Source organism: Hemiscyllium ocellatum, chromosome 12, assembly GCF_020745735.1.
Source record: "Hemiscyllium ocellatum isolate sHemOce1 chromosome 12, sHemOce1.pat.X.cur, whole genome shotgun sequence".
NCBI lineage: Eukaryota > Metazoa > Chordata > Chondrichthyes > Orectolobiformes > Hemiscylliidae > Hemiscyllium > Hemiscyllium ocellatum.
Window position 1 is genome coordinate 38,850,426 of NC_083412.1, and position 12,455 is coordinate 38,862,880.

Here is a 12,455-nt window from a genome sequence, read left to right on the forward strand (position 1 = left end):
GCAGGGAAGAGGTCCAGCTAGATGAAAAGCTACATTTGAGAAATGCCAAGTTGAATCATGGGTTACAGTATTGGCAATATTAAATGGGATGTTTTCAAGAGAGAACAGGAGCTTCCATTGAATGTTTACATATGTGGCACTTTTACTGAGTGGTACTAGAGGAATTTTCAACTGCAAACTGCAATAGAATGCATGAACTTGTATTCGTTATCACAGAAGTCCACCAGTCTTTGCAGTCTTGCAGTCATTCGGTACAAGCATGTGTTGTTAGAGCTACAGTCCAAGTATTTAATTTTTCAATGGGTTGCAATGACCAAATAAAGTACCACAGCTCTGCTGGTGGAATAGTCGCAAGACTAAATGTTACAAGGCTCCACTCTTGCCATGAAGTGGGAATTGGAGACTGAGTTGGAGCACTGTCGTACTATCGTACTGCCATCTCGTGAAAGCTCAGTAAGAACTGACTGCTGCAATATATCCTTTATTGTTTTGTGATATTTTTTGAGTGTTTAAAATCCTGTCCTGTACTAATGGGGTTTTGAGGCTGAGTGACTTTTAATAAAATCTTTCCACTAAATTACAAACTCAAACCTTCAGCTGCTCAGCAGCAACCTGAGATGGAATTGTTCTCAACCAGCTAACTGTGCAGCATTCATCAGTTGTTCGACACATTCCGAGTTTCAGATAATTATGTGAGAAATGTAACATGGTTTGAAATTAGTCATTAAGTTTTGGCTTGTCACAGGAGACTTTTGAATGGAAATGTAGAGTCATCATTGCTATAGCAAAAGGGTGTTTGTTGACATTAAAATTCAAAGTGAACCTGCACTATTGTCCTTCTGTCTGCTCTACAGACAGTTTTGTTTGGCACTGATCCAGGATAAAACATGGAGGCAGTCAGCAGTGTAGTTAGCAATTCATTGATTTTCATTGCGAAACTTACTGTTGATTGATCTGGTTTCTTACCGCACCTTGAGCCTTGATCTTTGTTCCATGGAATATCAATACAACCATCTATTTTTATTGACTACTTTTGCTGCACAAAGTCTGTTCCCAAATTTCCTTCCTTCCTTACAGAAGTATTTGATTTTTGCACACAGTTCCATGGGCATCAACTGCCCTTCTGTACTTCATCTTCACAGCCATTCTTTATGCACGAGACCAGACAGCAAACACCAGAAACTTGCCAACATCAGAAGCATTGCAGCCAAGCTTAAGTTCACTGTTGTTCATGTGAAAGCGTTTCAGTTGGGATCAGTAAATAAAGCTGTTATTATTCTTCTTCCTTTCTACCCAACAACACTCAGAGCCATCATGGCGCACTATTTGCCACTACATCTGAGTTAGCATAAACCTGACATTTGTTGTTCCAAATATTGTTCAGTACTACACTGGAAAAAATGGTTTTGTGCATTATTTAGAGCTCTTTAGATGTTAGTATCTTTCCCAGAAGGTCACTTCCGACACTGTGATTTATGTACTGATATCTTTTTCCCATTAGAAATAAATGACATACGTCTTGTGGGAAAAATAGATTTCTAGTTTTGGTTCCCTTGCTGTCATCTTGAACTGGGCCGCTGACATAATGTTTAACCCTGTATAAATGACACTGTCTAAATTCAAACAGTGGAGCAATGAGAAATAGAGGGCTGTGTCAAAAATACACGTTAGTCTTTGAGGAAGAGACCAAGAAGAAATTATTTCAAGTCTGTCAACAGTTTAAAACTTTGACATTGACTCAAAAGCTTTTCTGTAATTTCTACTCTTAGATCAGATTCTATGTTGCTTACATTGCAACAAAATTGACAAAAACACAGAACTGTCATTTCAAAGAAGACATTTTTTGATTTCTCTGATTGAAGTGTCAATGTTAATTCACTTACTGAAACTTGAATACCGCTCACCTAGTTGAAAGCAGGTGGCGGGCTGCCCTTCATATAGTTCCTCACCCCTTCGGCAAAGAGGATCCTGACTTTCACTGCCCTGAGCGGGTGCTGGGCTGATACTGCACGTTGATGTTCCTTGACTTACACTGCTGGGATCCTCTTAGTGACGGAACCCTTTTACTGAGTCTCAATTACACCTACGACAAACTTCTTGGCTTTGCGTCTGCGTTGAATGGCTGACAATACAGTAATAATTTGAGCCTGATATCTCCTGCTAAGAAGGCAAAGCACAACCAGGCATGGCAGTGATGCTTTGAGCATACAGGTTGACTCAGAGCAAATGAGCATTCCGACAGCGAGCAAAGAGCCCAGAGATGCAGCCTGTTTCAATCTATGAGTTAGGCGTGTGTTCCTAAATAGGACAGTATCTGGTTGCAGCATTACAATGGTAGTTGCTAGTGCAGCATTGAAGTGCACAATAGTTGTGTACCTATTTAGAGAGATAAAAATCATACAACACCAGGTTATAGTCCAATTGGAAGCACTAGCTTTCAGAGCGCTGCTCCGTCATCAGGTGGTTGTGAGAGAGAGAGAGATGACTGGTGACAGTTTAACCTAATGATCACCACACCTCAGGCAACAGACGATGTTAAGGAGGAGAGTCCTTCATGGTAGCAGTGTTGAAATTGAACCCAAGGTATTGGCATTAATTTGCATTGCAAACCAACTCTCCAGCCAACTGAGTTAGCCGACTCCCGTTCTTCAGTGGTGGTGCCATTTACACAGTAGCTAATCGCTCAGTTGGATGGGAAAGAAGATCTGACAGAGTGTGGTAGCATTGCACTCCAATTATATCAGGACAAGAGCCTGGAGTCAATGGAATGGAGAGTTTGAGCTTGTTGCTGTGGAGGAGGTTTCAGAGACAGAAAGTGGCAAAAATATTGAGGATTTTAAAATGATAAAGTTTATACCTGACACTGCTTGGAAAACAGTGCTGACATATATCAGTTTGAACAAGCACAATCAGTGGTAATTTAGCATGGAATAATTTTGAATAATCTGAAGGTTACAGTGAGTCACAGGCTGAGCCTGTCACATGCACTCGAATGAAACGTTTGCGGTGTTGCCACTTATGGTGCTGTTTTAAGTACAAAGTACCCAGGTGCAGATACTTAAGTATTTGGTATAAAATCGAAAAAAAAAGTACAGCATAGTAATACAAAGTAAAAAGAAATTAGTCAGTTTACAGTCCTTCCACTCCAGCCGTTCCCATGCCGGCACCAAGCCTCCAGACCACACCGGGAGAAGTCTCCAAACCACGCCAACCTTCTAAATTCAAGGCCTCACCTCCAATCCACAAATGGCCTTGCCTCCTCGCGATGGCCTCCAGTCCGGGTCTCGCCTCCCCACATTGGCCTCCAGTCCGGGTCTCGTCTCCTCGCGATGGCCTCCCGACTGGAACTCGCCTCCCCACAATGGCCTCCAGTCTGGGGCTAACCTCCCCGCGATGGCCTCCAGTCTGGGACTCATCTCCCTGCGATGGCCTCCAGACTGGGATTCGTCTCCCCGCGATGGCCTCCAGTCTGGGACGCCCCTCCCCGTGATGGCTCTAGTCCGAGACTTGTCTCCCTGCACCAACCTCCAGTCTGGTACTCCCCTTCCCATGATGGCCTCCAATCCAGGACTAACCTCCCCACAATAGCCACCAGTTCGGGACTCCCCTCCCCGCGTTGGCCTCCAGTCCGGGACTCCCCTCCTCGCAATGACCTTCAGACTGGGACTTGCCTCCCCACATTTGTCTCCAGTCTTTGACTCTCCTCCTTGCGATGACCTTCAGTTTGGGACTCCCCTCCTCACAACGGCTTCCAATCCGGGACTAACCTCCCCACAATGGCCTCCAGTCTGGGACTCGTCTCTCCACTATCGCCTCCAGTCTGGGACTCGCCTCCCCACGATGGCGTCCAGTCCGGGACTTGCCTCCCTGCACCTGCGTCCAGTCTGGGACACCCCTCCACACGATGGCTTCCAGTCCGGGTCTTGCCTCCCCACGATGGCCTCCAGTCTGGGACTTGTCCCCCCCGTGATGGCGTCCAGTCCGGGACTTGCCTCCCTGCACCAGCCTCCAGTCTGGGACACCCCTCCACACGATGGCTTCCAGTCCGGGTCTTGCCTCCCCACAATGGCCTCCAGTCTGGGACTCGCCTCCCCACAATGGCCTCCAGTCAGGGACGCACCTCCCCACAATGGCCTCCAGTCTGGGACTCGCCTCCCCACAATGGCCTCCAGTCTGGGACTCGCCTCCCCACGATGGCCTCCAGTCTGGGACTCATCTCCCCGCAATGGCCTCCAGTCTGGGACTCGTACCCCCGTGATGGCCTCCAGTCGGGACTTGCCTCCCTGCACCAGCCTCCAGTCTGGGACACCCCTCCACATGATGGCTTCCAGTCCGGGTCTCGCCTCCCCACATTGGCCTTCAGTTAGGGACGCACCTCCCCACAATGGCCTCCAGTTCGGGACTCGCCTCCCTGCGATGACCTTCAGTCTGAGTCTTGCCTCTCCACAATGGCCTCCAGTCTGGGACTCGCCTCCTCACAATGGCCTCCAGTCCGTGACATGCCTCTCCACAACAGCCTCTGGTCCAGGACTCGCCTCCTCCATTCCCATCCAAGTAAATTAAATGTTTAAAGAAAAACACAAGGAAAATTAAGAAAAGAAATGGATGGAGTGGACAAGGACTGGAGCCACAGTTCACCACCATGTTGGCTGGAAGGCAAGGAAATAGCCACAATCCTGAGGTGATGTAGACTGTTCGAATCATAAGATGCATGTGTAACTTACGGGAATACTGTACAAGAGAGTAGATCTTTGTAACCTAAATACGAGGAAAATAGGTACAATAAAAAGAATTGAAGTTTCAGATTTATAAAACGGATGCAGAAAAAGATTTTGCGTGAAAAGTCAATTTAAATGTTTGACAGATTTCACATTATGTGAAACTGAACACTATTCTGATACTTATGTGTACGTTGTAGAGATATTGAAGGTACGGTGAATTGAAAGCCCCGCACCAGAGAGGAATAATTTGTTATTTCAGAGGCTTTTGCTTGTACACTGAAGTATATTAGTCATGGACATTAATCAAAAAGGCAGTGTTGCAAGGATTAGAAAAAGTGCGATTGTTAAGTCTTAACTTGTCTTTTCAACTTGTACAAAATTAGCAATGCAAATGTCTGTCGCACAGGTAAAGCTACATCAATTGTAAAGGAGATTAAAAACAATCCTGAATTTAGCAACATAATTCTTACCCATTGTTTTATGCAGCTTGCAAAGGGATTTTCGATTACTCTCAGTTTGAGGAGGAAAATAATTGCACATGTAATTTGCATTTAAAGAATGAGGATAATCCACACTAAATCTTCCCCCTCACTGGTTTTCATTAGGTTTTTCTTCCCTATACAATATCAGTCATTTATTTTAATTTGTTTTCAGCAATTCATGAAGGAGCTGCGGCAGTGGCAGAGAAATGTAGACATGGCCAATGAACTTGCACGGAAGCTTTTGCGGGATTACTCAATGGACAATACCAGGAAGGTGGAACTGATGGCAGACAACATTAACGTTTCATGGGCAGCCATTAATAAAAGGTAATTTGCCTTTCCTTGAAATACTTTTTTGAAAAAGATATCAAGTTTAACCTTTCCAGGGTTTACAGATTTAATATCAAGCAAAGAACTGTAGATGCTGAAGATGTGAAACAAAAAAAGAACTGAACTGTCCTCAAGAAGAGTCACTGGATCTGAAATGTTAACTCTGCTTTCTCACCACAGATGCTGCCAGGCTTGCTGAGTTTTCCCAGCAATTTCTATTTTGGTTTCTGATTTCCAGTATCCTTACTTTCTTTATTTTTAGTTCAAAATGAGGTCTGCAGATGCTGGAGATCACAGCTGCAAATGTGTTGCTGGTCAAAGCACAGCAGGTTAGGCAGCATTTCAGGAATAGAGAATTCGACGTTTCGAGCATAATTTTTAGTTCAGGACAGAATAAGAGACAATAAAAGCGAAGAGTGAGAGAGCAGATTATCTGTGCTGAATATAATCCATATACTGTAATAATGGACTGATAAGTATGTGGGAGTGGGTGACTGTGCTCAAAACAACCCATGAGATAATTGGTCTGGGTGTAGGGTGGGTAAAAAGACATGGAAGGAGGCTCTAAAGTTATTGGACTCAATGTTCTGTCCTGAAGTCTGCAGGGTCCCCAAGTGGAAAATGAGATGTTCTTTTTGTTTACAGATTTAATCCTGCTTCATAGAGGCAGAAGTTTCAAAAAGCTTTGCGCTCCAGTCCTGACCACTTTTATACACATTATTTAGAAATCAATGCTTCAGATAACAGCAAGGGGATAATCAATTCAATTGGGCTCTAATAGGTTAACAATTTGCATTTAAAATCACTGTAGTTTGAGTGATGTTGCAGAGCATTTGATTTGCTTCTGATGCTGGTGGTCATACAGACAGTTTTAGGGCTAATATGAATTCTTTAATACTAGCATATAGAATTGAACAGAGAGCTATATAACTCATGAAGAAAATCCCTTCAGCCTAGGGAGAAAATGGCTACTGGTTTGTAATAATGTTCTAATTTTTAAAAAATTGTAACAGGAAAATATATATCCCACTTGATGGCAGAGAAATAATTTCCCTTGCGTATCTATTGGATCATTCATTCAGGTCCTTTTGTGGGTTATTTCAATACAGTTATTAACGTTTTAGAAACACATAGATTAACAATCGTGTTAAAATAGTTTACTTTGCTATTTAATGTGAATGTGCTAACTGAAGCAACACTGGAGAAAATGAAGTCCCTAGGTATGTGGGCGGCACGGTGGCACAGTGGTTAGCACTGCTGTCTCACAGCGTTTGAGACCCGGGTTCAATTCCCAACTCAGGCGACTGACTGTGTGGAGTTTGCACGTTCTCCCCGTGTCTGCGTGGGTTTCCTCCGGGTGCTCCGGTTTCCTCCCACAGTCCAAAGATGTGCGGGTCAGGTGAATTGGCCATGCTAAATTGCCTGTGGTGTTAGGTAAGGGGTAAATGTAAGGGTATGGGTGGGTTGCGCTTCGACGGGTCGGTGTGGACTTGTTGGGCCGAAGGGCCTGTTTCCACACTGTAAGTAATCTAATCTAATTAATTGCTGTCCCAATTGTCTAACAGTTCACTTATTGCAAGTGGAATACAGGGGAGAGAGGAAGGAACTTTTCCATTTGGCCGAGGTATCAATGATCAGCGGGCATTTAAGATAAGGGGCAAGAGGTTTAGAGATGATGTAAGTAATAAAGAATTATAAAGGAGATGGGAATCTGGAACTCACTGCCTGTAAGAGTGGTGGTGGCCGGAACCCTCAATGTTCAAGAAGTATTTAGATGTGCATTTGTGATGTCAAGGCACACAGAGCTTTGAGCCAAGTGCTAGAAAATGGATTAGAATATTTTGGTGCTTGTTTTTGACTGATGCAGACTCAATTGGCTGAAAGGCCTTTTTTGTGTTGTAAAGCTCTGTGACTCCAGAGTGCAAGGAGCAGCAGCATGCATTTCAAAGAAACCAAGATGGAAAGAAAGTGAGAAGTTGGTTGAAGTTTGGGCAGATCTATAGTACCATATCAACAATTTGTTTGTCATTGTGCTTTCATTGAAAGAAGATTTTCTAGAGCAAGACGAGAATGGTTTGAAGCACTATTCTAATTATATAAGCATGGCATCCATGCAACAAAATCCCACAAATGTCAACAAGATAGCTAATCAGATGAGCCAATTTTGTGGTGGTGTTTGAGGGAGAAATGGGTGACAAGAGTGCCTTTGCTGGTCTCTTGGACCCCTGCAAGACCATGATATGTCTCCTCCATAGTCATCCACACCTTCCATGTCTCCAAGACCACTACTGTCAGTGTGGGTCCCTCTTTCAGAAAAAGAAGGCTGCCTTTAACACATGATATATGCAGAGCTGTAGTGTTGAGCTGAAGACCCAAAGACAGATGACTCATTGGGATAAGCTGAGTAGATTAATTTTGTATCTAGCCCATCTTGGTCAGAACAGGCATTGGCACACCACAAAACATTAGTCTTTTTTTACCAAAAATGGTAACAAATGAATTTCATGCTCATTGATCCTCACATTAAAACCTAAATCATATTTATTTTTGTCACACCCAATTTGTATTTTTTTAAAATGTTAATTTGCATCTTCAATGAAAAAGAATGGTTCCTCTAATATTGGCCCTGAAATTGGCTATGCTTTCTTCCTACCTCTAGTTACATTGCCAGCTTCTTGAATGCCAATCCCATATTTTCCCTGACTTTAATTTTTTTTATGATGGACTTGGCTTCAGCTGCAATGTAGGCTCAGCACAGGGAGGAAATAAGCTAGCGGTAGAGAAAGAGCTTTTGTTCAATTGTAGCAGCAACTATTTCTTAAGGCTGAAAATAATTTCAGCACAAGGTCATACAGATTCCCAACACAACAACTAGTGTAACCATGGTGGATTTATGCAGTTTTTGATGGAAGTAACAAAAAATTAACTTTATTCTCAATGGTGCAATTATACTATTGATAGCTACAACCTGGATACATGTTCAGATTTGATAACAATTATTCATCTTGCTTTTTTTTCACAAACTTAAAGCTACCTTGCTTCACAAATAGTTTGCACTAATGCCCAGCTAAGTTGGCTGGCTTCCCTGGTATTTCAATACCTCATTACCCTCTTGAGCTGCCACAAGAACTGTGGACATTATGGAGTGACATTTCTCAAATGTCTCAAGACATTTTCTGTGATTTATTTTTGCCATCCAATTTTTGGTAAACAGATTCCTCAGCCAGTTTGGCAATAGCTCATCACAGATCTGTCACTCCCCTGTTGCTAGGTTCTTATTTTGTGGTCTTGAATTGCTTCAAATTAGCTATTGCTGCTATGATACCAATAACGCATTTAAAGCTTGTTGCTACCGGGTCTTTTATTTTTCAACCAGCCGACAGTTTAGAACTCCAAAGAAATACACACACCACAGCTCAACAGGGTTAACATTGTATGAGAACAGCAAGGCAGTTTAAATGTTCTTAGATCAAATAACTTAGTATTCATTATAAATCATTAGCGGTTTCTTTAATGACTGCTGCTTTCCCAATACGTTTCTTCCTTTTCCAGTTCTTTTTCCTTTTCTCATGACATTACTGGGCATAGTTCCACTTGCTCTTGTTGCTGTTGGTACAAAAATTACAGATATGATGTCTTGTGCTCTCCATACCCTTTATCCATTATTTTAAAAAAGCTCAATAAATCCCCTAGGGCAGTAAAAACACAGGGAAAAAACAAGCCAATTTGAAGGAGAACTTCTAAATGTGTCCTGAAAATGCTAGAAAAATGAAGCAAGTCCGGCAGCATCTGTGGAGATGAACAGAGTTAATGTTTCAGCTGTATGACCTTTCATTAGATGGATATCAATCCCAACATGTTAATCATCAGAGAACTCTGTCTCCCCAAGACTTCTTAATCTATCCCAGCTTTGACTTGTGGAAACCTAGCCACCCTAACTATGCACATTTGGAAAATGCTTTGTTTTGACTGCAGGTTGCAGTTTTGCCAATGATCACCAATATCTGAAAGATGTAGGATTCTGGAATTCATTTTGGACATTGGATATTATTTTTATAAGCGGCCTGGACTTTATGGAGCAGTGGTGCCACTGGGAATTTCACAATATTTTGCCTGTTTGGAGCAAAGGAATGAGGAAGAGAAAGAAAGAAACACAAATTTTGCTTGTATTTCTGCCAAATGTTGGAGATCATCTCCTGAAATTTATCATTACTCTCTCAATTATATGTCAAACATCCTGAGACTTCACTGTCTGTGGGTAGCAGCACTCCTCATGAGTTACCTGTGACATCTATTTTAAGATAACCAACAGATAAGCCCCAGTGGAAATCTATTGTAGTAAAGGAAGTGGCAGCCATTTTGAATATGGGTTGAAAGGGTTTATGTTAAGAATACTATAAGCACCGTCCACAATGATCATGTCACATGGACTTGCAGGCAGAACAGCTTAGGATCTCAGCGGATGAAAACCTGACCCTCTCAGAGTGTTATAATAATGTGATTATCAATATGAACTGTAATTAGTCGTTAACATGCAATAAGCTAATCATTATTCAATACAAGCCCCTCTTCTGTTTGGACCATTGAGATATCTTCTATTGCCACACTAGGCGAAGTAGGCCCTCTATTCCTGAAGAGGGTAGTGTGACAGCAAACCTACCATACAGAAATATCAACATACTGAATGGTTGCACTTCCGAAATGGTGAGCAGCAGTGTGCATTTTATTTATCTGCCTCATACAATATGCTGGAAGTGGTGGAGGTCTGGAACCTTTTCAGCATCTTCACTCCCCTCAGCTTTAAGTTCCTTGCTCTTGCAAACAGTCAGGAGCAGGGGAGAGCTGAAAATTTAAGAAGAAACCATCATGGTAAGATTACACAAGGAAGCAACTACTGTCAATGCTAATAGCATTGCAGATGTGGTAAAAGATATACTGGCAGCAGGAAAGTTAAGAGCTCCATGAAGAAAGGGAATTAGTCACTCCAGAGGAGATACAGACTGCATCACATGGCGGTGATCTATGGGATCAGCTCTGAGTTGGTGTTCAGCTGAAGAGGGGATAGACATCTGAAGCTCCAACAACAAAGTTAAAATGCCTGGTGGGCAAGGAAATATTTTAAAATGTGCAGTCTGTTAAAGCAAAATGTAAAGGATGTATTTACAGCTCAGATCAGCATCACCGCTGTAGTGAATGAGCATCACAATGGACAACTCCAGCGAGAGAAACCAGTCTACACTGAAGTCACAGATCCAGAGATAACACAAAATCAGAATTAAAGTAATTAAGTGCCAGTTTAGAAACTCGTGTAGTTTTGGTCTAATTGAAGAATTAAATTTCAAAGTTTTATTCAGGTTGCTGAAAAAGTAGGAGATCCTTCATTGAATTGTTTCAAATGTGGAAATTTATTTAAACCACGGGGAGTGGGATAGCACTGTCAAAAGAAATGGGGAAAATTATTCAGCTGTAGAAAGAAGGAATCATCCAGAAATGAAAACTGTTAAAGAAGTTGGATTCATTCAGTAAGATTGTAAGGATTGGAAATCACTTGTTCAGTCCACAAACAGTGAGATTATCCAATGGAACTGTTGAAATGGTGGAAACATCCATTTCTGCCACTGAAGTGGGAAACTTCAATTCAGCTACGATAGGTAGATATCCTCCATTTTGGCCACAAAGTGTGGGAGAATCCTTCAGTACAATAGCATAGAGTATCAGCAATGCTACTGTTGCAAAATTGAAATAGTTAAGCAAGGTAAAGAATCATTTTAAGATGATATGACTAGGAACATGTCAAGGAAGATTTAATTGCAGTGAGGGACCAAATAGAATGCAGAATTGGATAATGTGGTGAAAACAATTCTCAAGATGCAGACTAGGATTCAAATCAGAAGTTGAACAAGTAAGTGAAATTCTGTATACAATTGGGAAAAGAACTTATGATGTTATAGCTCACCAAGTTGTAAACAAAGGAAAAGGTACTAAATGCCTTTGACAATTACTTTAACCTCTGAGCTAATAGAATTCTTGAAAGAACAAGATTTAATATGAGTTCAGCATCCCAATGAATCCATGAATGATTGGCCTAGGGCAGGAATGAGGCCCAGTGTAGATCGTCATGTATTTTTGGCAGTGCAGACTCAATGGGCTGAAGGGTCTCTTTACTGTATGATTCTATGAAATCCAACAATTGTTGACATGAAGTCAGAGTATATAAAAGACATAGTTATTGACAGAATTATTAATGACATTTCTGATGAAGTGCTTATGCTCAAAACGTCAACTCTCCTTCTCAGATGCTGCCTGATCTGCTGTGTTTTTCCAACAATGTTGATTAATGAGTCTGTCAAACCTAGATGCTGTCCAAAAAAGACTGACTCTGGAGAACACTGTTAAGACAGTGATGAAGCAGGTATCCAAAATCAACACAGACTAAACGAAAGGTGAGAAGATCAACCTTGGTAGATGAAATCAGAAGAGTCCATTCAATTCTTCAACTTCAAATCCATAAAAATACATGAAAAACAAGAATTGTGATTGAGAAAGACACCACATAGAGTACTAAATGTCTTTGTCAATGCTGTGGAGAAAATAAGCTTCACAGACACAGACAGTGCCCAGGTATTAAAATAAAATGTCTTCTCTGTCACACTGAGGTAAGTTTTTAGAAAATTTGTCAAATTAGTGCACATAGAAAACATTAATGAAATTAATGAGAAATTAATGAGATGAAGCAGGTAACATCTGGAAGAAACCTCAAGTGTTCTAGGGTAAATAGCTGATACAGAACATTTTACTGACATTTTGGCATTCTGATATTTGTAAAAATGATTATCTCAAGAATTTCAAGTTGGACACTGGACTAAGTGTTGTTATCAGATAGAGAACCGTGGTTGAGAAAACAATGTTAGTACTGACAGCA

General features: G+C 41.6%; 1 protein-coding gene across 7 annotated transcripts in view; it reads left to right on the forward strand.

Moving 5' to 3' along the window:
• Nucleotides 1–12,455, forward strand: part of dmd (dystrophin) — a 1,983,095-nt gene that overhangs the window by 1,619,114 nt on the left and 351,526 nt on the right. For all 7 annotated transcript variants that reach the window (XM_060833515.1, XM_060833512.1, XM_060833514.1 and 4 more), the window contains one exon: nucleotides 5,376–5,530. In XM_060833515.1, the coding sequence (XP_060689498.1) occupies nucleotides 5,376–5,530 (155 nt within the window). The remainder of the gene's footprint in view (nucleotides 1–5,375; nucleotides 5,531–12,455) is intronic.